Source organism: Periophthalmus magnuspinnatus, chromosome 7, assembly GCF_009829125.3.
Source record: "Periophthalmus magnuspinnatus isolate fPerMag1 chromosome 7, fPerMag1.2.pri, whole genome shotgun sequence".
Lineage (NCBI taxonomy): Eukaryota > Metazoa > Chordata > Actinopteri > Gobiiformes > Gobiidae > Periophthalmus > Periophthalmus magnuspinnatus.
Genome location: NC_047132.1, coordinates 32,341,423 through 32,367,535, shown reverse-complemented (window position 1 = coordinate 32,367,535; position 26,113 = coordinate 32,341,423). Strand labels below are relative to the sequence as shown.

The 26,113-nt window shown below is 43.0% G+C and overlaps 1 protein-coding gene across 2 annotated transcripts in view; it reads left to right on the top strand.

Moving 5' to 3' along the window:
- LOC117373074 (cadherin-4-like) overlaps positions 1 to 26,113 on the top strand; it is a 535,276-nt gene that overhangs the window by 112,926 nt on the left and 396,237 nt on the right. The window contains exon 3 of one of the 2 annotated variants that reach the window (XM_055223001.1): positions 521 to 531. The exons of the other annotated variant lie outside the window; for it this stretch is intronic. Within the exon in view, the coding sequence (XP_055078976.1) occupies positions 521 to 531 (11 nt within the window). The remainder of the gene's footprint in view (positions 1 to 520; positions 532 to 26,113) is intronic. 2 annotated transcript variants of the gene reach the window in all.

The following is a 26,113-nucleotide window of genomic DNA, read 5'->3' as shown; positions in this document are numbered from 1 at the left end:
CACAGACTCCGCTCTCCGCTGCGCTTTTGTTGTGGGGACTGGAGTTTCTTTTATGCTGATCTCAGACTGATCAGAGACTCGGCCTTGGAGAGAGTCCCACAGTGAAGGAATAACTGTCTGCAGCCGCCGCGTGTTTTCACTCACTTCTCTGGGCTGCAGTTCCCTGGCGACTCTATATGTTGCCAATGTAAACTGTTGTGTAACGCTAGACTTTGGCAGCGTCTGTTCTTGTGCGAATGCCCGAACGTTGATCCAATTGCGCCTTCGTTTTTTTTGTGCGAGTTTATGCGTCTCATAAGAAATGTTTTCAAGCTGCACGTCGATCTTAAGTTTGCAGAGGCAGATTGTGTAAAGACGTGGACGAAGAGAGTGTCAGATGAAGCTAATCGAGGCGAGAGCGGTTACAGCGGCGGATTTAGAGACGTTTAGAGTGCCGTGTTTGGAATTCTGACCGCGAGTGTCATAGCAACCAAAGAGCCAATCAGGAGCGAGGATGTTGAAGTTAATGATCCGTACTTAGGAACGCCTGTTGCTAATGCTAACAGGAGCGATCTCAGGGAAAGAAGGCGCCAGGGCTAAACCGGGGCTAAACCAGGTCCAAACCAGGACTAAACCAGGACTAAACAAGGTCTAAACCTGGACCAAACTGGTGCTAAACCAGGACTAAACCAGGACTAAACCAGGACTAAACGAGGTCTAAACGAGGTCTAAACCTGGACCGAACCAGGACTAAACCAGGACTAAACCAGGACTAAACCAGGACTAAACGAGGTCTAAACCTGGACCAAACTGGTGCTAAACCAGTGCTAAACCAGGACTAAACCAGGACTAAACCAGGACTAAACCAGGACTAAACTAGGGCTAAACCAGGACTAAACCAGGGCTAAACCAGGACTAAACCAGGACTAAACCAGGACTAAACAAGGTCTAAACAAGGTCTAAACCTGGACCAAACCAGGACCAAACCAGGACTAAACCAGGGCTAAACCAGGGCTAAACCAGGACTAAACCAGGACTAAACCAGGACTAAACCAGGACTAAACCAAGACCATGGACCTTTATGAACCTTCTGGACACAGAGATTACACAGATGTACGACACATGTAAATAGAAAACAAAGTATAAACATTTAAAGTGTAAAATCACATTCTGTCGTATAAAGAAATATTTTTAAATTATCGAGTGTTGAGCCTGATCCTTAGAATCAAAATCAAGCTCAAAATTTCAGTATCATGACGCCACTAATTCAAAAATACTGAATGTTTTATCTCCTAACAAAATAATAATGAAAACCACTTTTCTTCACACATTTCCATATCCGCACGTCTGTTCAGCTTTGAAAAATATTTGCTCACACCTGAACCGAAACAAAACAAGAGTAAAACTGTAAACTTTTATGTTTTCTCGCGGAATTCTCTCAGGCTGCCTTTTCACGCTCAGTTTGCTTAAGGAAACTGTCATATTAGATCCAATCAGGAAGAGCCACAAGGTGAAGTCAACTCAATTTCCTGCTTTAAATGTAATTCCCACACGTACGACGACACGCGACGCCACTCCCGGAGATCTGTTTTATTTTTAAGCTTTGAGAACTCGCTATTTTTCCAGGGAGTGAAGTGTGGAATTGAAAAAGCAGCGGGTCGACGACGGCTGCGGCTCGTTCGGGAAAATGGAGACGAATTTCCAAAAAGCCGGCGGGGCATCGTGCGGCCCGGTTCATTCTATGTAAAACCGTGACCTTATTTGAAGCGCTCCTGTGTTTCTAATATAGCGAGCCCGCAGCTATAGTGGACCGCTTTCCTCCTCGACGGACGCGCGGAACCACACGCTCTCGCCGTTTGATAGCGTGTCCGCAGGTAACGCGACACGGGATTCGCTCGGGTGGCTTTCACATCTGATATTTTTGATGAATAAAAAGCCGAAAGTGGTGCAGGAAAGCGGGAAACGGGGTTGGCGGCGGGGTTCTAATAAGGTCACGCAGCCTGGGTACCCAAACGCTACCCATTTATCTCCTGGTTATATATAGTCCGTGCACCTGCTGCTTTAGTGGGGCAGAGGTGGCCGTGTTCTATATGTTTATTAGGTCTGCGGTGGAATCGGACACGCCCACTGCCCCGTACGCGCTCCCATCCTCCATTTTGTGTCTTGGTTTTTCAGATAATCACTGCAGTTGGCGAAATGTGAAACGACTGTCCGCGCGGCGTAGATTAAATACCGGAAAAACGCACAAACGTCTACGTAAATGGAGCGACAGTAACAGTGGCTCCGTTGGTAGAGCAGCCGCTTAGCAACGCTGTCAATCGAAGCTGTTGCTAACGCTAATGGGAGCGAAAGAAGGCTCCTGATTTGACGTTTGACTCGCCCCTCGCCCACTGCGCTGTACACACTTCGTCCTCCATTTTGTGTCTTGTTTTTTCATGAGACGTGTGCAGTTTTCTGTTTTGTTTTGTTTTTGTTCCGTATTTGAACAGAGCTCGTGTAAAACAGTCCCGTCTCTTATGAGTCTCTCCCCGTAGAAATAAAGACATGAAACGAGTCGTGAGGGTGAAGGCCGAAGACGCTCGTTAACATTCACGCTTAAATCTTAATCCGTTTCCCCTCGTCTGACGTTACGCCACGTTTACCGCAGAGAGTCGATCGTGTGAAAGTATACGGGCCGCATACGTCTCCTTTCACATACATCACGGCGTGTTCTCGTGTTCTGTGGGAAACCCCGAGGGAGCGGCGCGTCCCAGGAGGCCCGGCGGCGAATGAGGTCAGGAGGAGAAGGTGGAGGGGACGAACGGGAAACGTTAATGAAGTATGAAGGGCTCAACATGGCTGCACTTCCTCCCCTGACCATAGACTGTACATATAAATGGACAAAGCTAACCTGCTAGCCGCCGCGCTCCAAACAGGAAGTGAGGATGAGCGGCTACTGTTCAGTCTCTCTGTCTCTGCTGCTGTCAGACCCGACATTTTGGTCTTAAATGTTCGTATTAACCCTCTACATGATCCTGGGTTCTTTTTTTTTTTTTGACATTTTGTTTTTTAATTTATTTTTTATTTTTTGTTATTTTGAGTTTATTTATTTATGGTTATTATTATTTTTTATTTTTTTTATTTATATTTTTTTCGACGTTAATATTTAAATCTTTTGAGGGTTTTTTTTTGTTATTTTTATTATTATTATTATTATTTATTTTTTTTGTTATTTTGAAAATCTGTCCCCTCTCTCTGTCTCTGCTGTCAGACTTGTCATTTTGGTCTTAAATGTTTGTATTAACCCTCTACATGATCCTGGGTTAATTTTTTATTTTTTATTTTTTTGTTTTGTTATTTTGACGTTTTGTTTTTTAATTCTTTTTTAGTTATTTTGAGTTTATTTATTATTGTTATTTTATTTATATTTTTTGGCGTTAATATTTAAATCTTTTGAGGGTTTTTTTTTGTTATTTTTAGGGTTTTTAAAGTTTTTTTTGTTATTTTTAGTTTATTTTTTGTTATTTTTAGTTTATTTTTTAAAGTTTTTTGTTTGTTTTTTTAAGTTATTTTGAGGGGTTTTTTTTCAGTTTATTTTTGTGTGTTTTTTAAACTGTCCTCTCTCTGTCTCTGCTGCTTCAGACTCATTCTGGTCTTAAATGTTCGTATTAACCCTCTACATGATCCTGGGGTTTTTATTTCACTATTGTGTCTGTAAATCAAGATATGAACATTAATAACAGACAAATCAGGTCCTTCTTTCCCCGAGGTCGCTCCTGTTAGCGTTAGCGACAGGTTTGATTGACAGCGCTGCTAAGGAAAGGGCGTTTCCTTCGACAGTTTCACTCCTGATTGCGTCGACGAGCTTCACTTGACTGAAGCTGAACGCCGTGGATGACATCACACTCGCTTAGTCCTCTTTTTTATCCAGCCTGCGCCGCCATCTTTCTCCCCGTTTACCCCCGAGACGCCGCTCCGCTCCGGGTCCGTCTGCAGAAAACACAGCGTCTCTCGAACTGAACTGAAACGACACAAAAAGCTCTCGGACAATTATTGTAATTTTATGTGCATTGTATAATAATTGCACTTTACTTTTTATCTCAAAGGAGCGTTTAAAGTTTTTTTTTTGTTTTTTTCTCCTTCTCGGGGAGTCACCTTTTGGAGCTCGGCGCTTTGAAGTGATGCATAAAACACTGTTGCAGAAATGTCAGAGCCATTACAGTATCAGTCACACAGCTGGGCGCCGCGCTGCTCTTTCACTGTTATTTAAACACGCCTGTCTTTATAAGTGCCCACTCGCCCGTGTGCGCTGAATATTTTAAACCTTTTACATTCAATAAGCAAAGCATTATGGGATATATCTGCACACCTGCGAGCCGACGGCAGAGGGGCTGCTTTTTTCGGTCTGTTTTTTACCTGGATCTTTGCGCGTTTTCCTGGAAGGAGTTTAGAAATGTGAGGATTTGGTTTGATTCACGATGAAGAAACGCAGACTGTAAAGAAACGCAGACTGTAAAGAAACACCGACTGTAAAGACGTGAGCTAAAGTCGAGTCTCGATTCGACGGTCGATTCGGTCGCGCACTTTAAAGAACCGCTCGAAGGACCCGGCCCATGAAGCGCAGTCCTCCGTCGACCGCAAAGGCCGTGGCGAAACGGGACAGGTCTACGCCACGGAGCGAACGTCAAACGCCGTCTGTGCGATTACGTTACGTCGGGTAGAAACTGTGACGCCCGCTAGCGACCGTGACGCCCGCGAGGAACTGTGACGCCCACTGAATAATGAGGTAAAGGTGTAAAATGGGCCCTGAAGTATATAGTTTTATTTATAATTCTTTATTATTTAATTGAAGAGTCAAAGTGTCGACCTCGGGGAAAGAACAAGCCTGATTTGTGGAGAGAGAGGGGGAAAAGGAGAGAGAGAGGAGAGGAGAGAGAGGAGAGGAGAGAGAGGGAGAGAGGGTGAGGGAGAGAGTGAAGGAAAGAGAGAGGTGGAGGGAGGGAGGGAGGGAGAGGGGGAAAAGGAGAGGGAGGGAGAAAGAGAGAAGGAGAGGGAGAGTGAAGGAAAAGGAGAGAAAGAGGGAGAGAGGGGTAGGGAGGGAGAGAGAGAGGGAGTGGGAGAGAGGGGGAAAAGGAGAGAGAAAGAGGGAGAGAGAGTGAAGGAAAGGGAGATGGAGAGAGAAAGAGGGAGAAATAGACAAGGAGTGGGAGAGAGAGGGAGGGATAGGGAGAGAGTGAAGGAAAGAGAGGGTGAGGGAGGGGAGAGGGGGAAAAGGAGAGAGAGAAAGAGGGAGAGAGTGTGAAGGAAAGGGAGATGGAGAGAGAAAAAGGGAGAAATAGACAAGGAGAGGGAGTGGGAGAGAGAGAGTGAGGGAGGGAAAGGGAGAGAGTGAAGGAAAGAGAGATAGGGAGGGGAGAGAGAAGGAGAGAGAGGGAGGGTGAGATAGAGCGGGTGAGGGAGAGAGAAAGAGGGGGAGGGAGGGGGAAGGCCGAGTCAGAGAGACAGAGCGGGAGAGAAGAAGGGGGAGAGTGGAGGAGCGTGCGGGGGAGGGGCCTGTTTCTTGGCTCTAAACTGGTCTGTTCTGTTCCGTCTTTGGCTCGGGCGCTGACCACAGAGATGGAGGGAGGTGAGGGTCAAACAAACCAAAGTGACTTTTTTTGCCGAACGTTAAAGGGATGAAATAAAGTTTTATCATCTGAATGAATCTGTTCCACCACAAAGGAAATCTCATTTTCTTTTAAACATTACTGACTTTGGCAACTTTAATTGACTCATTCCTCAAAGTAAAGCAAGAATCTAGAAATACTTCATCTGGAAAAAGAGAAAAAACAAAAAAACAAACAGAATCAGGTGGTTTTTGGGCCTGTGTTTCAAGAGGAATGGTTCTGGGGTAAATTCCTTCTTTAAACTCGTCCCTGCCCCAAGAAGAAGACAAGTTTATTTGTACACAAGGTAATTCAAAGTGTTTTAAAGAATAAAAAAAGACATTAAAGTCACAACACAACAAATCAAAACATAAATAATCACCATAAGATTAATGTTAAAGAGAAAAGTGCAGAATAAACCCCTCAGTCACAGCAGATGAACAGAACAGTTTGAGTCTGGAGTTAAACTTTGTCAAAGTCGAGGCCTGAGTCACATCTTCAGGAAGAGAGAGAGAGAGAGAGGTTTAAACTGAACAAAACTCAAACACTGATTCAACACGTTTAGTCCTGGTTCAGTCCCGGTTTAGTTCTGGTTTGGACTCGGTATAGTCCCGGTTTAGTCGTTTTTTAATCCTGGTTTTGTCTCTGGCTTAGTCCTTCCTTTGTCTTGGTTTTGTCCCTGGCTTAGTCCTTCTTTCGTCCTTCTTTAGTCCTTGTTTTGTCCCACCTTTGTGCCAATTTCGTCCCTGGTTCCGTCCCTGCTTTAGTTCTGCTTTCATCTCGGGTTTAGACCTAGTTTCGTCCTGGTTCTGTCCCTGGCTTAGTCCTTGTTTCGTCCTTGTTTCGTCCTTGTTTAGTCCTCGTTTTGTCCTTTCGTCCTTGTTTCGTCCTTGTTTAGTCCTTGTTTCGTCCTTGTTTCGTCCTTGTTTAGTCCTCGTTTTGTCCTTGTTTCATCCTTCTTTTGTCCTTGTTTAGTCCTCTTTTTGTGCTGGTTCTGTCCCTGGCTTAGTCCTTCTTTCGTCCTTGTTTCGTCCTTGTTTAGTCCTTGTTTTGTCCCGCTTCTGTGCCAGTTTCATCCCTGGCTCCATCCCTCCTTTAGTCTTACTTTCATCTCTGGTTTAGTCTTGATTTAGACCTGGTTTAGTCCTGGTTTAGTCCTGTTTTAGTCCCGGTTTAGTCCCGGTTTTGTCCTGGTTCTGTCCCTGTCTTAGTCCTTGTTTCGTCCTTGTTTAGTCCTCGTTTTGTCCTTTCGTCCTTGTTTAGTCCTCGTTTCGTCCTTGTTTCGTCCTTTCGTCCTTGTTTAGTCCTCTTTTTGTCCTGGTTCTGTCCCTGGCTTAGTCCTTGTTTCGTCCTTCTTTTGTCCTTGTTTAGTCCTTCTTTCATCCTTCTTTCGTCCTAGTTTAGTCCCGGTTTCGTCCCGAGCAGCAGTGTTCTGTATGTTCTGGATGTTCTGGATGTTCTGGATGTTCTGTTCTGGTCTCGTTTGTAGAGTCCAGTGATCAGGACGTTACAGTCGTCTAATCTACTGGACACAAACGCAGGACAAGTCTGTCTACGTGTGGATTTAACAGCATCACTTTGATCTTTGACATGTTTTTAGACTTTAAAACGCTGCAGATGTCACTGATTTGCTGTGTCTGTTAAAGTTCTTCCCTCACACTGTGTTTACCTGCACTGAAGTCTGATTATAATCTGATTTCTGGACTTTTAGATCATGTAAATGTCAGAATCTGATGTGAGCGCCGCTTCTTCTGCTGTTTACACGTCTTTTAACTCCAGAAATCTGATAATAACGTGACTGTGAGTGCGCGGCGTTAATCTGTGAGGAGAGAAGTCTGATTTTTGTTTATATTTGTTGACACATGACCAATGAGCTGCTCCGTTTCCCGTGTGTCACAATAATAAACACGTCTGATTGTGCGACTCTGTTTGTGTCCAGACTTAGATCTTCTGTAAATAGACACAGACAGAACCCGTCTGGATCTGTCTGCAGTGTTTAAACCCCCGTCTTCCTCATTAAACAACATTTCGCTGTTGTTTTCTCGTGACAAAAGAAGCGTAACCAACGATTCAGAGATAGAGAAAAAAAAAACCCGATGTATTTTAAATAAATCGAACTAATAAATAATGAAGAGTTTTGTTCATGTTTGGTGTAAAGGGAACGACAAGTCATCCCGAAAAGGAAAACGGAGACTTCAGCCTCGACTTTAAAGCTTTAGACTCTTTAACACGAGATCGCATGATAGTCTATGGCTAAAAAGTGAGCGATAGGGAAGAGAAAGAGGAAAGAGGAGACGAGGAGAGAAAGCGAAGAGGTGGAGAAGAAGTTTTAATACTCGCGATTGTCTGTGTCTGAAAACTGAACAGAACACAGAGGAGGAGAGAGGGAGGAGAGGAGGAGGAAGAAAGAGGAGAGGAGGAGAGAAAGCGAAGAGGTGGAGAAGGTTTAATACTCGCGGTTGTCTGCGTCTGAAAACTGAACAGAATACAGAGGAGGAGAGAGGGAGGAGAGGAGGCGGAAGAAAGAGAAGAGGAGGAGAGAGGGAGGGGAGGAGGTGAAAGAAAGAGAAGAGGAGGAGAAAGAAAGAAGAGGAGGAGAGAGGGCGAAGAGAAGAGCTGGGGACTTTTAATACAAGATCTTGTCTAAAAACTGAACAATAGAGAGAAAGAGCGAGAGGAGAGAAAGAGGAGCAGAGAGGAGAGGAAAGAGGCAGGAGAAAGGGAGTGTGGGGGAGGGAGGAGGAGGAGAGAAAAAGAGGAGCAGACAAGAGAGGAGGAGACAAAGGGAGGGGGGAGAGAAGAGCTGCAGAACTTTTAATAGATTCCGTGATTGTCTACAGCGAAAAACTGAGCAATAGGAGAAGAGGAGAGAGGAGAAAAAAGAAGCAGATAAGAGAGGAAGAGACAAAAAGAGGAGAGACTGAGAGAGGAGAAGGGAAAAAGGGGAGGAGGAGGGAGGGAGAAGGAGAGAGGGGGAAGAGAAGAGAGAAGAACTTCTAATATGACGTCTCATGATTGTCTACAGCTAAAAACTGAACAATAGAGAAACGAGAGAGAAGAGAGGAGGAGAAAAAGAGGAGCAGATAAGAGAGTAGAGAAAGAGGGAGGAGGAGAGAAAAAGAGGAGAGGAGGAGAGAGGGAAAAGAGGTGGAGAAGAACTTTTAATACGAGATCTCATGATTGTCAATGTCGAAAAACTGAAGAATAAAGTGGAGAGAGGGAGAACAGAAGAGGAGAGGAGGAGAGAGGGAATTAGAGAGAGGGAGGGAGGAAGAAAGAAGACAGGAGACAGAAGAGGAGAGAAAGAGGAGCAGATAGAGTAGAAAACAAAGAGCAGAGGAGGAGAGCAAAAGAGGAGAGGAGAGAGAAGAGGTGGAGAAGAACTTTTAATACGAGATCTCATGATTGTCCACGGCTAAAAACGACGGGAAAGAAAGAGGAGAGGAGGAGAAAGGAGGAATAGCAGAGGTGGAGTAGAACGTTTAATAGATCTTATGGTTTTCTCCGTGTAAAAACTGGTCACACTAGAACAAAAATGGCAAAAAAAACCAACAAAAAAACGTAGCAAACCTGAACGACATTCCCAAACATAATGAACAAAACATCCAGTGACTCTTTGGTGCATCGGGAAAACAACAACAACGTCTTTCACACTTCTTTCACTTCCAAATCTGCAACTAAGTGACTTTTGGACAAACAAACTGGCCTCAGCATTTTTCCGCGTCGTCACATAATCTGCGCGATCACAGAACCATCTCCGCCGCCGCCGTCGCTTCGTTCTCGTGCTCCGCGGATTTGTTGTCACTGCACAAAAGTTCCACTGGATCCACAGAGGTACTAGACAGTATTTGTATCACTTTGCTTCGAGCTTTTGTTGTTGTCCCGGAGCAGCTGTGGCCGGCTGGTGTGTTTTTTTGCGTGTTTTTTTTTTTTGTGTGTGTGTTTCTGGTGCGTTTCGGGTGTTTTCGGCGACACGGCAACAGCAAATCCGCTCAAACGCCGTCGGGATGTGAGGTGCCGTCCTCGGGGACCGGCCTTGTTTATCTCGCGCATCACACGGACTGCCAATGCTCTCTCTCTCTCGCCGGCTCCACTTTCCTCCACCGCCTCAGAGCTGCACCGCCGACTCCACACAAACGAGCCACCGCCGCGGCCCGTTCCAACGACTGAACCCATCGATTTTTTTTTTTTTGGATACAACGAAAAAGAAAGACATCGGTGCAAAGGTGGCGGCGCGGAGATGAGATCCGTGCGGTTTTGAAGTCGCCGGAGATGTCACGGTTCATGTTTACCGCACGTTGCGAGTTCTTTGCGATCAAAAGTTCTGCAGATGTAGTGGCTCAGTGGTAGAGCGCTCACCCACAAACCCAAAGGTTACAGGTTCGTGTTGTTGATCTTTTTATGTCGCTGGGAAATAAACTCGGTTGTGTTGCCGTGCCTTTGTCTTTTTTGTTTGTTGTTTTTTGATTATGATTCAGCTCGGAGGCTTCGTCACGTGGTTTTCCTCAACTTTTCATCGACAAAAATTAATCTGTGGTCGGATAAAGACGTTCGCAGAGGGCGGGAAAAGAAGGGCGTGGCTCTGAAAATACTTTTATATCACTAAACCGTATCTGTCAGACATTTTTGATTAGAGGAGCATGATTTACGTTTAATTTCTTGTCTCTTAAACCTTGTGTAAAAGTAAGAACGTCACACAGACTTAAATTAAAACGTCTTCACTGCAACTAGCTCCATTTACCTGTGACGAGACGCCTTTATAATCCATCTGTTCTACCTTTCTTACCTTCCTGCAAACACTTAACAGTAGATCCATTTATAATTTTGTTTGTTCGATTAGTTTGAGTCCGTATAAATCCAGTCTTCAATCGATAGTCGTCCCTCGCTGTAACGCGGTTCCCCTTGTTGTTTCGTTGCTTTATGGCTAATTTTTTGTACATTCTGCTGTTTATTTCATTAAAAGACATGAGCTGCAACAAACAGTCGATTTAAAATGGTTGAATAGGATTATCTTGCCTTATTTAACTCTTAATTAGTAGTTTCAATATGATCGTTTATCTCTATATTTCTCTCTGGCGTCGTCGTAAAGAAACTCATGAAATAAAAACTCTGTCTGGTCTAGAATCGCTTCTTTCACAGTTACACATGTGCTAAGGTTTTGTTGTGGATTTTCTAATAGTAAAAAACTTAACCTCCTGAGACCCGGCGTCCTCATATGTGGACAACAAATTTTGGTTTGTCTAGGCCACAGTGCAAATTATTAGATGAAGAATAACAGCAACAAGAACAGCAACAATGTAAATGTATTATATATATTCATTTTTTAACAGTTAAGAATTTTTTGAATCTTTTATTTTATTTTTTTTTTTGTTTTTCTTCCTGTTCCTGTCTCTTCACATGAGACACATTGTTCCAAGAGGCACAATTGTTGTTTTTCATTTTGTTTTTACTCAGGACAAATGTTGCTGTTTTCAGGGTCTTAATAGTTTTTGCAAATCATTATTTAAATGTTTTATCAAAATGAGTAAAATGTCACATATGAGGACATTTGATTTATATAATTTGTTCTCAGAAACTACATAATGTAAAAAGATAATTCTTTGTATTTAGACTCATCAGGTCCAATCAGCCCAAATAAGAAAAAAAATTAATAAAGCATCTGCAAGAGCTCGGGTCTCAGGAGGTTAAGTCAGGGGTGTCCAAACTACGGCTCGGGGGCCAAACGCGGCACTCAGACCGATTTTTCTTGGCCCTCAGACCTTCAGCTGAACTGGCCCAATTGATCATATGCACTTTTAACGGCAAATTTGAGTTTTCCAACCAGTTTAACCTAAATAACACCACACTGCATTGTCCTACAGACTTAATTTTAATATTTCAAACCTTATTTAAAGTATGAGTCTGCAATCGTGCACAAACTTATTTCTTTAATCCCAAGAGCTGTTGTCCCTGATAGTATCGTCTCGCCCTCCGTCGACAAACGAACATACAAACTGTGTATTTATACCGACAAAACAATAGTACCAGTTTAGTCGAGTCCAAGTGGCTCGATGCCGCTGGACGCCACAAACGAGAGAAACACCCGTGCGCAACAACAGATGGTATTACAAAGGTTGGGTTTGACGCCAGCAGACGTCTCCACGAATAAACGTTTAAGGTAAAAGAGATTCAGACGATACAAGTAAAGATTTAAGGTAAAGACGACCGCAACCGTGTTTATTTAGAGGCTTTTAATAATAGAGCAGACCCCAAAACCCCGCTACCACCAAGTTTAAATCTGTTTTTTAACTTTACGCATGCCCTTATTTGTGTTATTCAGTGTTTTATGTTGCACTTTATCGCTGAATAAAGGTCCTAGTTTGTGAGTTTTGTTCAGTTTTGTTTGATAATGGCAATAAAAGTTTTCTGATTCTGTTTAAATGTGAATTTTTATTATTGGAATCTCATTTGGAACATTTAATTAAGATTGGATGTGCTATAAAAGTGAGGAAAAAATGTTTGGAAAAGCTATGAAGGCTGTTGGACTGTAGACCATTGTGTCGTGCGTCCTGATTGGCTGTTGGACTGTAGACCATTGTCCATCAGTCTCCTCCGTGCCGTGTCTCCTGTACAGTACAGAATGTGTTCAGACAAATTTACATAAACGTTGGATCTCAGTGTGACTCTGAAGTGCTGTACGTTTGCGATTTGTTTTCTCCCCGACAAAACCCACAATGTCGATGAAACGTTCTGCACCGACAAAGACGCCTACGAAGGTTTGAACTTTGAGAGAGTTTAAACGAGAGAGAAATGTGAGAAAATGTTATCGCCTGTGTGAGAAAAGTGTATAAAGTGTGTGGTGAGGGGTTTTACAGACAAAAACATAGAGAATAATGTAAAAAATAAAGCTATTTCATGGATTTTGTGTATTGCGGGTTATTTTTAGAACGTGACCCCCGCGATAAACCAGGAACAACGGTATATTTTTTGTTTTAAACTGTAAAAAGACTTTATGGACTTTTAATGATCCTGTTTATTTAAAAATGGTTCACTGGGATGATCTTGTATTATTGTTGCTTCAGTGGATTAAAGTAGTTTCAATATTATGGTTTTATCGTTTTGTATTATTGCGGGTTATTTTTACAACGTAACCCCCGCGATCTGAGTATAAGTCGCACCCTCGGCCAAACTATGAACAAAAATTGCGATTTATAGTCTAGAAAATACGGTAGATTAAATTGTCCAGTCAGTCCCGAAACTCCGACAAAACTCATTCCACGCCGTCTGCTTCTGTTGTGTTCATACAAATTACACCCGGCAACTAATCTTTTATTATGATTAAAACATCTGAGCTCATCATTCACCAATTACACGACTAAAACACCGCGGCTCTTCTGCGCGGCGCCGCCATCGTGTCGGTACAGCGGCGTTTGTAGCAGGAGCACGGTAGACATTGAAAATAATGAAACGCTGAATCAAAAATAGTACGAAGAAGAAGAAGAAATGTTTGAAAGTTGATGTGAGCGAGAGCAGAGAGGGTGTAGTGTGTGACGGTGCTGCTGGGGCTGCTGGGTTTGTGCTGCAGCCTGTGCTTGGCTCAGAGCCAGACAGCGGGACAAATAAATCTCTAATGGGGACAAACATCCCACTGAGGATATATACCAGCATCAAACAGCCCACTCCACTTTGAATTCAATCCAGTTCTCTCCAAACTGCTCTGCTAAGCGCATAGCTAAAGTGAAAATAATAAATTTGCTTACAGCGCTGAATGAGGGTGGCCAAATATCTTTTTCCGAAAATGAAACTTGGATACTTTTTACTCGCGTCAAAAGCAGATTTAGGAATGCCAATCATGAAACAACACACACACACACACACTCGAGTCTTTTCCCACGTGCTTCCGAAGCCCTGACCGGGATAAGCGCTTGGCTGTTTTCCTTATCCTCCTCATTAGAAATTCCTTAATCGGCATTCCTCTCTCCATCTCTGTGTATAGCGTATCTGTGTGGGCTGTACTTGTGCGCTGCCAGCTCAGGACGGGCCCAGGGAGCGATAATGAAATAATAACTCTTATCAAAGCGCCGCAGCCCGAGTGGAGGCTCCAGTGTCTCCCGCTCCGTCCCCTGTTCTCTCTTTCTCCTCCGTTCTACAGCTCCGAGCTCCACCTTTTTGCCTTTTCCGTGGAACGCCGCTGATCCAGTCTGCAGAGGTCATTAAACTAACACCAAAACTCCCATTTGGCCACGTGAACACTGGGATGAGAAGGTTTTTGGATCGTCGGAGATGAAAGCAGTGCTAACGCTAACGCTAACGCCTCATTATAGAGCCAGCGCTGCACCCCGGCCTCCGCATGCATTATTCAGATCTGGCCCAAATTAGTGAGATTCAGTTTAACCCTGTGTCACCCGCCGCCTCCTCCGGGTGAGAGTCCAAACCTCCAGTTAAAGCCGTTCAGTGTCAGCTGGGTAATTTAAGGGAACGTATAAACTTTTATGAGCTATTAATGTCAGAACGGTGCTTCCTCGTGTTAGCGTCACGGCAAGACGGTTCTGAGTTCGATACCTGAGTCGTTTTAGACCTTTCTGTGTGGAGTTTGCATGTTCTTCCTGTGTCTGGGTGGAGCTCCAGTTTCCTCCACGAACCCAAAACATGCACGATACGTAAAACACTCCAGCTAAGGACGTCCTGAGCAAACCTAGCAACAGAATCACGTTGATGGGTCCCCAAGCATTGCACTTTAAGAGTTGTATTTTGATTTTTTCATGCATGTTTTGCGTAATCCTTGTATTTGAGGCTTGAGTACTCCAGAAATTTCAGGTTTCACCTTCCCCCCATCTCGACCTACTTCACTCTGCACATGTAAAGTTCAAAAATGTCTTGGTAAAAACAAGTAAATGGAAATCTACTAGCTAGCAATGAGGAAATTCCACTACGAGAAGCGCATTCTATCAGTTTTACAGTCTCTCGTTTAGACCTTTCTGTGTGGAGTTTGCATGTTCTTCCTGTGTCTGGGTGGAGCTCTAGTTTCTTCCATGAACTCAAAACATGCACGATACGTAAAACACTCCAGCTAAGGACGTCCTGAGCAAACCTAGCAGCAGAATCACCTTGATGTGTCCCAAGGAATTGCACTTTAAGAGTTGTATTTTGATTTATTCATGCATGTTTTGCGTAATCCTTGTATTTGAGGCTTGAGTACTCCAGAAATTTCAGTTTTCACCTACCCCCCATCTCGACCTACTTCATACTGCACATGTAAAGTTCAAAAAAAGTTCAAGTAAATGGAAATCTGCTAGCTAGCAATGAGGAAATTCCACTACGAGAAGCGCAGTCTGTCAGTTTTACAGTCTCTCGTTTGCCTTTCTATGTGGAGTTTGCATGTTCTTCCTGTGTCTGGGTGGAGCTCTAGTTTCCTCCATGAACTCAAAACATGCACAATGCGTAAAACACTCCAGCTAAGAACGTCCTGAGCAAACCTAGCAGCAGAATCACATTGATGGGTCCCCAAGCATTGCACCTTGAGAGTTGTATTTTGATGTTGTTGTTGATGTATTTTGAGTTGTATTTTGATTGATTCACGTACGTTTGTGTAATTGAGGCTTGAGTACTCCAGAAATTTCAGTTTTCACCTTCCCCCCATCTCGACCTACTTCATACTGCACATGTAAACTTCAAAAATGTCTTGGTAAAAACAAGTAAATGGAAATCTGCTAGCTAGCAATGAGGAAATTCCACTACGAGAAGCGCGGTCTATCAGTTTTGCAGTTTTGAACACAGTTGTCTCTCGTTTATCTCGGGGGTTATGTTCTAAAAATAACCCACAATAGCCGAAGTCTGCAAAGTAGTTTAGTTTAGATTAGTGTGTTTTAAGGCGGTAAAACTCCTCAGACAATTGTGCACAAGTGATTCAATAAACCAGACTCTTTGATTTAAGAAAACGTCTTTGTTGATTTTAGATTTTTAAGGTTTTTACCATTAGAAATTCCACGACAAGACTCTGTAATTGTGAAAGAAGCGACTCCAGACCAGGCAGAGTTGAAACGTTTTTATCTGTATCTGTGGTACTTATACACTGAGAAACGTAGTACACTGGTCCCTCGTTTATCGCGGGGGTCACGTCCTAAAAATAACCCGCAATAAACGAAATCCGTGAAGTATCATCTTTATTTTTTACATTATTCTCTCTGTTTTTGTCTGTAAAACCCCTCACCACACACTTTATACACTTTTCTCACACAGGCGTTAACATTTTCTCACATTTCTCTCTCGTTTAAACTCTCTCAAAGTTCAAACCTTCGTAGGCGTCTTTGTCGGTGCAGAACGTTTCATCGACATCGTGGGTTTTGTCGGGGAGAAAACTTGAAAATGGCGAGACGGCGATAGGTGAAGCACGATACAGTGACGGACGACTGTAAAACGCACATTTCTCATTTCTATAGGACGTTTTAGATTTATAATAAGGTAAATAATGAACAAAATGTAAAAAAAAAAACGATCTGTGTGCGCTAGTTTAATGCTAAATACCTCAAAAAGCGTAGCGTGTCATCTCGTGGTGTTCTTGTCGTCGTCTTCATGTATTTTAGCAAACACAGATTAAATAAAATTACACATGGGGCTTTATTTTGTTCTGTATCGTGTTCTTTGGATCTCTCTCACTGTTAAAATAAATATATGCTCATGCACTAAAGTTACTTTGCCAAAATCAAAGATGGTTTGAAACATGTTGCCGAGTTTCTGAATGTAGTTTTTAAACCGCCAAAGAGAAAGTGTATTCTTAATTTCAGATTCTGGCTGAGACACAGACAAAGTGAAGTTGGCAAAAACACAATGCCCTTGGCAAAATGTAATAAGTTAATTAGAGTAAAATGAATAATGCATCAGTATGGAGTCTATCAAATGACTGGGATTAACAGTGCTGCAGTAAACGTAACTGTCCCAGTAGAGCTTTTGTGTTTGACTCCTTCAATGACACTACGGCGTCCGGACGGAAAGATGGGAGTCAGCAGCGACGCGTTCAAAGACTCGTATCAGAACCAGGAGTCGAGTCCGGATCAACCGCGGAAAGTTTATTATTCAGGCGTAACGACTTTGTTCAGGGGTTAGATCAGGGTTCGTCGTTGGGGTTAGGGTCGTTAGTTAAGGAGTGGTCAACCATAAACGATTTTAACCTGGAAAAACTCAGACAGACACGAAATAAACGTATGAGGCGTGAGTTCTCTTTGGCGTTCAGACCACGTTCTCGACCCCTGGACACTGGAGGTGGTAGAGGCGAGGCTTGAGGTGAGCGAACGGTCGACGGGATGTTGGGAAGACGAGGGGACGACGCGGAAATTTGAAAGACTTGATCTGCAATGGACTTTGATTTGAAGAAGACGCAACTGAATTACGCTTGGATGGAAGAGTTGGTCGGAAAGTAGATAGTAATCGATACCAAAACTAGTATCGGAACGTTGAAGATCTTATTCTGTCGCGTTCAAAGACTCGTATCAGAACCAGGAGTCGAGTCCAGATCAACCACAGGAGGTTTATTCTTCAGGCTTAATGACTTTGTTCAGGGGTTAGTTCAGGGTTAGTCGTTAGGGTCGGGGTCGTTAGTTAAGGATTTAGTAAACAATAAACTATTTCAACCTGGAAAAACTCAGACAAACACGAAAGAAACAGCGCGGCCGGTTAGATGACCTTTAGGAGACGGCTTCTCCCCGGGGTCTGGACGCTGGGGGTGGTGGAGGTGAGTGAAAGGTCGACGGGATGATGGGAAGTCGAGGGGGCGCTGGGGGTTTAAATTGGACAGACTGGACACTGATTGGATAAAGAGGAGGCGATGGAGGAGGAGGAGCAGGTCAACTCTGGAGAAGCGATGAGTAGACGGGAGAGGAGTTGGGTTTTCCAGGCTGAATTTACGCAAACTAAGGCTTAGTTTCGTGCTTTATAAAGGCTAATAAAAGTAGTTATTATAAAGTTATACCATGTGAAGAGACATGTCAGTAGATGGTCACGTTTTTATTCAGCACTTTCCCACCTGCGAGACACTCAAAGCACTTTTACATCAAGAAAACATTTAGCGTATTTTCCGAACTATACGTCGCTCTGGAGGAGTCGCACCAGCAAAAAATGTATAATAATGAAGAAAAAAACATATAAGTCGCATTTTTGGGGGAAATTTATTTTACAAAATCCGAGACCAAGAACAGACATTTTATCTTTAAAGTCAAGTTATAATTATAAACATAAATTGGCCCATTTTTTTGTTCTATGATACTCAGATACTAATCAACACTAAAACTAGCACTGAAGATACTCATTTTAAAAAGTACAAAACGGGAACAAAATTTCACGTTTACTGAAAATGTTGCCTTTAATAAGATTCTTAAGATTAAAATTATAATTATTCATCTGTATAACATTTTAAACTGTCTGCAACTTTAATAATTATCGTGATATAAGGACGAAATGTCGCTCTGGAGAATAAGTCGCACCACAAAATGTAGAATAATGAAGAAAAAAACATATATAAGTCGCATTTTTGGGGAAATTTATTTTACAAAATCTGAGCCCAAGAACAGACATTTTATCTTTAAATCAAGTTCTAATAATAATAATAAAATGTGGACCAACAGGCTGAATATCAGTACATCACGCTAACGTAACACATTTATATTTATTCAGCTCCATGAAGCACAGACAGAACTGAACACGTGTCTGGTTTGTTAACGTAAGATATTAACAGTTAATCAGATAAATAAAGAAGAAAAAACAAGCAACAAGTTTACTCTGGATCTCACTCCAAATCAATAAATCCACTGAATTCTTCATCCTCGTTGTCGCTTCTGAACAAATCCACCAACTCCAGAGGAAGATGAAGCGCCATTTCCGCGGTTTTCAGTCGTCGGTGTGACAATAATGAAGACATGAAATTATATATAGACTTACAATCTGGAAAATACAGTTCCCATTCACGCACACACTGGGGACGAGGTGGGTTAACACTTTACCAGACAGAATTTTCAACGAATGCTTAAATAACACGGAACTCAGCTCTAATTTCACCGCTATAACCGCTAGCGTCGACGAGCTTCATTCGACTGTAGCCGAACGCCGCGGGTGACGTCACACTCCTTCGTACAGTCTGCGTTTGTGACCTGGGACGGCGGGCTTTGTTTGTTTTCACATCGGACTCGCCGGTTTTGGACAAGTTCACATTTTCGAGTTAACTTTCCCCCTCCTTTTCCGCGGTCCTTCATCGCTCGCCGTCTGCTCGGCTCACTCGCCGGCCTCGTCTCTTGTCTCTTGTCTGTCGGCGCTCTCCTAACCGTTTAAAAGGAACATTAAAAAAAGATGGGAGAGGGAAGAGGAACGAGTTGAAGGAGTGAAGGTGAAGGAGGATGGCGGGAGGGGGCGGCGGCGGCGTTGGAGCCTAAGTGACGCTGACAGGGACACATTTGCTCCAAAGTGTGGAATTGTGTTGTGTGAAATTGAAACAGAGGAAGCATCAGCAGCAGTTATTTGCAATACTTTTCACATTGTTCCCTCTCACTGCCGTCCGTGCTTCTTTCTCTCCGGTGTTTTTGTCTTCATCAGTGTCTCGTCCACGTGCTCCCGATTCTCCGGTTGCGCGTCAGGGAACATCTGGAATCGGTGAGTTGTGATCCGAGTCTGACAGCTGATGCCCGGGCTTAGCGTCGAGCATCACAATAGGATCATCTCACCTTTGCACCGTCACACGAGGCGGGAAAAACACGACTCAAGGTTGTCCGACAGTGAAAATGCGATCGGATTCATCTAAAATACATCCTCAATTCTAACTTTATCTCAAAGACGTCGTTTGCAATGGATTTTGAGTTCGAGTTGGTCGGAAATCAGATATTAATCGATGCCAAAACTACAATCGGAACTAGATTTAATGCTGAAAATCTCATTCTGCTGTTTAAAGCATGTGTCAAACTCAAGGCCCCGGGGCACAAATCTGGCCCGTCACGTCATTTTATGTGGCCCGCGAGAAGGTAAAATTAAAAGGCGTGACTGTCATTTAAAAATAAATCCATGCTAATGAGGTTTTCCCAACAAGAGGAACTGAGAAATATTTGCAAATAATGATTCCAAAATGTTCAGAAAGAGGAAAATTGTCGGCGTGGAAGGCGGTTTCAAGAAGGATGTGAAAGTTTGTGCTTCAAGGAGAGAAACCTGTATGTTTTTTTTGTGTTATGAGGCGCGGTCGGTACGATCTACGTCGACATTTTGACGCCAAACACGGCGCTAAGTGTGTAAAAATTAGCCATGAAGAAAAACGACAAATTGTCAAATAATTAAAAGGCTGTAAATGGCTGTTTTTGTCTTTTAAAAATGTCATTTTATCAGGGGATACGCAGATACAGACAGGTAATATTTGCAGCTTGAATAGGTAATAAATACAGAAAGAGTTATTAAGCAAGTTAAAAAGTATTTACGTTTTTTTTACATGACATTTGGTTACATTTAGTGACATTTATCCTGCCTTACAATTAAATCTGGCCCTTGATGGCGGCCATTTTGCTGATGTGGCCCTCAGTAAAAATGAGTGAAAAAGAAAGGTTTAGATTTTTTTTGTTATTGTGGCATCGGAATCAAATCTATTCCTAAATATGAAAATGGAGTTTGAAGTTTTAACATTGTGACACTGTAACTTTATTGGACAGTTAAGAATTCTGTTCTTGGCGGTTTAATTTAGGACTAAGAAATAAACTTTGGGTAGCACTGGTTTTGTTTACGTTAAATCTGCCACGTCAAAATTGAAATTTGACAGTATCACGTACGTTAATCTGTCTGGGACTTTAAACCGGGACGAGGGGGCCTTTTTACTCTCACACACCTGGGACAGTGTTCTAAAGAAGTCAGAAGTCAGACTGCAGGTGGCGCTGTCGTCCTGTCTCCACCGGTAGGAAGACAACACCAATACTTGCCCTTTCCAAATCACATCTATACGTTTATTCTGCAGTGATTATCATTGTCCAGTACAGAATGTGTTCAGACAAATTTACATAAACGTTGGATCTCAGTGTGACTCTGAAGTGCTGTACGTTTGCAATTTGTTTTCTCCCCGACAAAACCCACAATGTCGATGAAACGTTCTGCACCGACAAAGACGCCGACGAAGGTTTGAACTTTGAGAGAGTTTAAACGAGAGAGAAATGTGAGAAAATGTTAACGCCTGTGTGAGAAAAGTGTATAAAGTGTGTGGTGAGGGGAAAGAAAGACAAAAACAGAGAGAATAATGTAAAAAATAAAGATGACTACGTTATTTTTGTAACATAACCCACTGAACACACACATTTATTCTGCTGCTCATGTTTTTGTCGCCTTTTACTGTTAGCGAACTCGCCTTTCCACAGATATGACGTGTAACTTTGCCCGGTTGCTCCATTTGCATGTCTCTATAAAGGCTACGGTAAAGTTACACTGTGGAACATTTGAATATCTCCATTGAAAAAAGCAGATAATGCCAGAAAAGTTAAATAAAACAGTTTTATGACGCCTCATTTTTACTCAGAGATGTAAATATATAACTGTAGTAGTAGTAGAAGTAGTAGTAGTAGTAACTGTGTGTCTCTAATGTCTGACTGAGCGAATAAAAGGGAACATTTTTAGTTTGTTTAGTATAAAAAAGTCTCAAAGTTGGGCTCAGTACAGTGTTCATCACAGGCAAACAAGGAAACAAACAACCAACACCATTTCTCCTTCACAAATCCTGCAAATGGAGTCAAAACAAAACCAAGAACTGATTCACCAAAGCATCAAACTCACTGAAACAAGAGAGAAATGTGAGGAAACGGTAACGCCTGAGTGAGAAAAGTGTATAAAGTGTGTGGTGAGGGGTTTTACAGACAAAAGCAGAGAGAATAATGTAAAAAATAAAGCTTTTTCGCTGATTTCGTGTATTGCAGGTTATTTTTAGAACGTAAACGAGGGACTGCCATATTTACTCGAGCGTCGCCGTCGTCTGTTTTTGAAAATCTCAGCTAAAACGTACCAAGTAATGTTACTCGTCTTCCGTTGCATCAGCATAAGCGACCACGACAGGCATCCACGGTCAAAGAGCAGAATCCATTTGTTTCATTTCATACCGTTTTCATTTAGACGCCGACTGGGCCTGCCGACGCGTGCCATCGTATTTGCATGGTTGTTATTTCGTGATGGCGCTGGCTGCGAAGAGGTGCTGGTTGATGGTAGCGGGTGACAGGCGACGCCAAGCGAGGCTGGAGCTGTCGGAAAACACATGAGCGAACATATTTAGATCAATGTGGAGCCGTGTCGGGGGGTACTAAAACTGAAAAATCCCACGTCCGGATGATCGCGCCAGACGTTTTTTGAGCTTTGAACCTCGATAACGCTGACGAAATGGTATTAAAAGCGACTTCGGGGGGTCGTCGACGTGACCTCCGTTGAACCGCACGTGACAAAAATGGTAATTATTCCGGTTTCTTTCTGCGGCGTAGGATTCCAGATAATCCTTTTCCAGCCGATGAATATTCAAGACACATTTTGCCGACACTAACTAAAACTGAAGCCGAAACAGATGTGCAATTACAATCAATTCACGGCACCAGGAACGGTCTGAATACCACTCCGGAGAGCCGTTGTCGAGGCAGTACCCAATCTAACTCATGAATTTATGGACTTCTTCCATCAGTAGGCAGTGCAGGCTAAGGTTCCCACTGGGTACTATGGAACATTTGAATAAGACGTAATAAATAAGGTCGATATAGCGCGCGCCCGAGGGGAAAGCCGCACTCCAAAAAGCAACCGGATGCCAAAGAGTTTGAAGCATTGTTAGAGCGAAGTGATTTTCAACGTAATAAAGGTCAAGGAGGTTCAAGTTATAAGTTTAAATGTGCTATGAATGTGTGATTAGAAAAATGTTGACCGTAAAAAAAAGCGTATACAGTTAGCGAGGACGAGCGCTAACGACGCAATTAATACGTTTAATGAAGGTTAATTTAATCACGCGGGTTATTAAATGAATTCAGCCGGGCGGTGATGGACGAGAGCGGCTCTGCGTGTCGAGGGAAATGCCAAGGTTGAATCGGAAGAGATGGAGTTTATTTAGAGCTGTGACGGAAAGAGATTTGAGAGGAAGGGCATCTGGAGTAAACCGCGTGAGGCTGTGACGACTTTCTTTACTCGAAAAACTTAATTCAGAAGGTTGAAAAGATACGTATTTGTCACGTTTCACCGTTTTTTAAAAGGCTGATCTCTGTCCTAATGTTGTTTCCAGACCTCCATCTCGCATATTTACGCCGAAAACGCTCCGTTCCACCTCGTGATGTCATCGCGTGGTGATACAGGAAGTGCTCCGCTGTGTTTTTTTAACTCCACACACCGTCATTTCTAGAATTATTTTGGATCATTTCAACTCTGGAATTGCGGATTTCTGCTAAACGAAAAGGTAAAAACTAGCGGTTAAATTGAAAACTGACACTTCGTGACATCACAAGGTGGAACAGAGCGTTTTGAGGTTTGGAGATTTCGACAGACTAATAATCCAGAGTTACTGAAACATGTGTGAATGAAACAAAACACAATTCGAGGTCTGTTTTTGAGGAGGAAACAGCATTAGAACATGACTTAAAGCTCACAACTCTTTAAGCGTTAGCATCAAACCGCTATGTGCTATCTGTATCAAATAATAGTGTTTTATCGATCATAAACCAGGAAGAAAAGAGCTGTAACTAGCATTAACTGGCTTGAATGAGTATTTTTTATTCCCCCTGCGTCTCTCTTCACATTTACGCAACCTATGAGCTAACGTAACGCAAGCTAACCAATCTCTACTACATCCCGCAGTCCCCCGAAAACGCGTTTAACTTCAGTTTCTGTGCTTTGTTTTTGCAGCGCTAACTCAAAACTGAAAGCTTTTTATAAAACGCGATGTTAAATATTTGATAAATTCCGTGATAATTAACCGCAGAGTTCAAAATATTACAAGAAAACCAATCTCTGTAAACACGTGCGAGGCAATTATACACAGACTTAATATTTCCCCCTTTCTTCCGCCTGTAAAATTATTAATTACAACATGTTATTGGGCGGTATCCTCAAACTCCACGGTTCACGCTAACTCCGGAGGGGAACATTAGCATGCAATATCAAGCACAATACTTTCTATTAATTACAGGCGAGCAGAAAATCAGTGGGATCAGCAGGCAATAAAGCTGACTTAATCCACACTTGTGTTTTTGTATTAATATTAATGTGTTCATATAAAGCCCAGTTCTGATTAGTGAGACCCACAGGCTGTTAAGAGGCTGCTGGGATTTGCAAAAACGCTCAAAACATAAAAGTAATATTGGAAGTTTATTAACCGGAAATATACAAGAGTCAAACACAAGGGATTAAAGCAAACGTCTGTGTTTAGCATGTTGGCCTCCCCCCTGTGTTTTAGTTTGCGATTAGCCGTGTTATTTAGCCGCGAGACCACGTCGACGCGAGAGATTTTTTGGAGTTTTGAAGTAACGTAATGGACTATGGGATTGTTTTAAGTGGTTTTAGAAAGAATGTGTTGGTCTGTTAGCTTGTTTTCTTTTGTCAGATTTAAAACTTAGTGATAAATGCGTGATGGGTAAACAGAAAGTCGTGTAAATATGAGCAAATGTATGGAAAAATGTAATAATGTGGTGCTGTCACAGTTGCATATATATATTTTAGTTGTTCGTCGTACATTTTTCGATTTGTGTTCTGTGTTTTATTTGCCGTTTGGATGTTTTGTCCTCGTTTACGTCGGCTAAACGTGGTCGTTTATGCTTTAAGAAATGTTAGGATTGCATGATTTCTCACAAATTTGAATCTAGTTGAAACTTGGGCTGGTGGTTTGAATCTCTGGCTTTGTGTTGTTGGGCAAGACACTTCACTATTGCCTAATCCAGTGTGTTTCTGTATTTATTACTTACTCATGTTACAAATATTGTGTATGTATTTCCATAGGTGTAAAAAATATCTCCTGATAAACTGACATTTTAAGCCATATCTTTTAATTTACCTTGTTGTGGACCACATAAAATGACTTGGCGGGCCACATTTTGCCCATGGGCCTTGAGTTTGACATATGTGGACTAATTCAATAAACCAGCAACCTCACTGTTAGCGCCACCACTTCATGTCCAGTTTTATCTCTATGAGGTCAGACAGTGGACAGGGAGCTGCAGGTGGTTAGGAGTCAGAGGTCAAAGGGTCAGGGGCTTAGGGTCAGACAGGGAGCTTCAGGTGGATGTCACTGATGTTAAACACGACACAAATAAAATGAAATACTTCACCAGAGACAGTTATGTGTTTAGAGAGAGACATGTTTGTGTCTTGATGCTAACGCTAATGCTAACACAAACGCTAACACAAACTGAAGTATTCTACATTTAAAAACACTTGAGTCGTCTTTGTTTGAACTATTTCTTTTGGAATTTTAATAGCTTATTTATGATATATTTTATGATTTTAATAAGACTGTAAAACTTTGAGACCTTGGATTTATAATAAGACTTGGACAAAGACACTCCCCCTCTGTCCCGGGGCGAGAGCGACTAGTGGCCGGTCCAGGTACTGCAGCTCCCATAGAACACAATGCAAACTGCCCGTGTCCTGACAGGGCGTCCAGCTTTTACGAAGGACAGATTTTGTATGGATTCTGTATTTTTACAACATGAACATTTAAAAATAAAAAATCCTCAAAGCGCCTAAACGTTAGCTTTGTAGCATTTAGCCAAGCCCCGCTCTACGCCCGCTCTAGCTCCCCTCTAGCCTCGCTCTGGGCTTATGCTAGCTCTGCTCTAACCCCGCCGTAACCTCGCTCTAGCCCCGCTCTAGCCCCGCTCTAGCCTCGCTTTAGCCTCGCTTTAGCCTCGCTCTAGCCTCGCTTTAGCCTCGCTTTAGCCTCGCTCTAGCCTCGCTTTAGCCTCGCTCTAGCCTCGCTTTAGCCTCGCTTTAGCCTCGCTCTAGCCCCGCTTTAGCCTCGCTCCAGCCCCGCACTAGCCCCGCACTAGCCCCGCACTAGCCCCGCTTTAGCCTCGTGCTAGCCCCGCTTTAGCCTCGCTCTAGCCCTGCACTAGCCCTGCACTAGCCCCGCCCTAGCCCCGCCTTAGCCTCGTGCTAGCCCCGCTTTAGCCTCGCTCTAGCCCTGCACTAGCCCCGCCCTAGTCCCGCCTTAGCCTCGCTTTAGCCTCGCACTAGCCACGCTCTGCAACTGCTGCCAATGAATGTCAATTTAGTAGAAGAAATAAACAGCTTTTCAGCGCATCTCTGGACAGAATAACAGTAATAATAATAATAATAATAATAATAATAGCAGTTGAGAGCCATCTGCCATGTTAGCGTCCCTCCTGACGGCTACAGTGGCTCTCCAAAAACACAGCGCAGGGAGCTAATGCATTTGACCCCCGTTTCCCAGAGGAAGCCGTACTTGATGTTTTGCAGATGAATGAATCAGCATGTTTATAACGGCTCCGCATCCGTCAACCAGTTTTTTCCCCCCGTTTTAACGCTCCGCTCGGCGCATCCCGACCGCCCAAAAC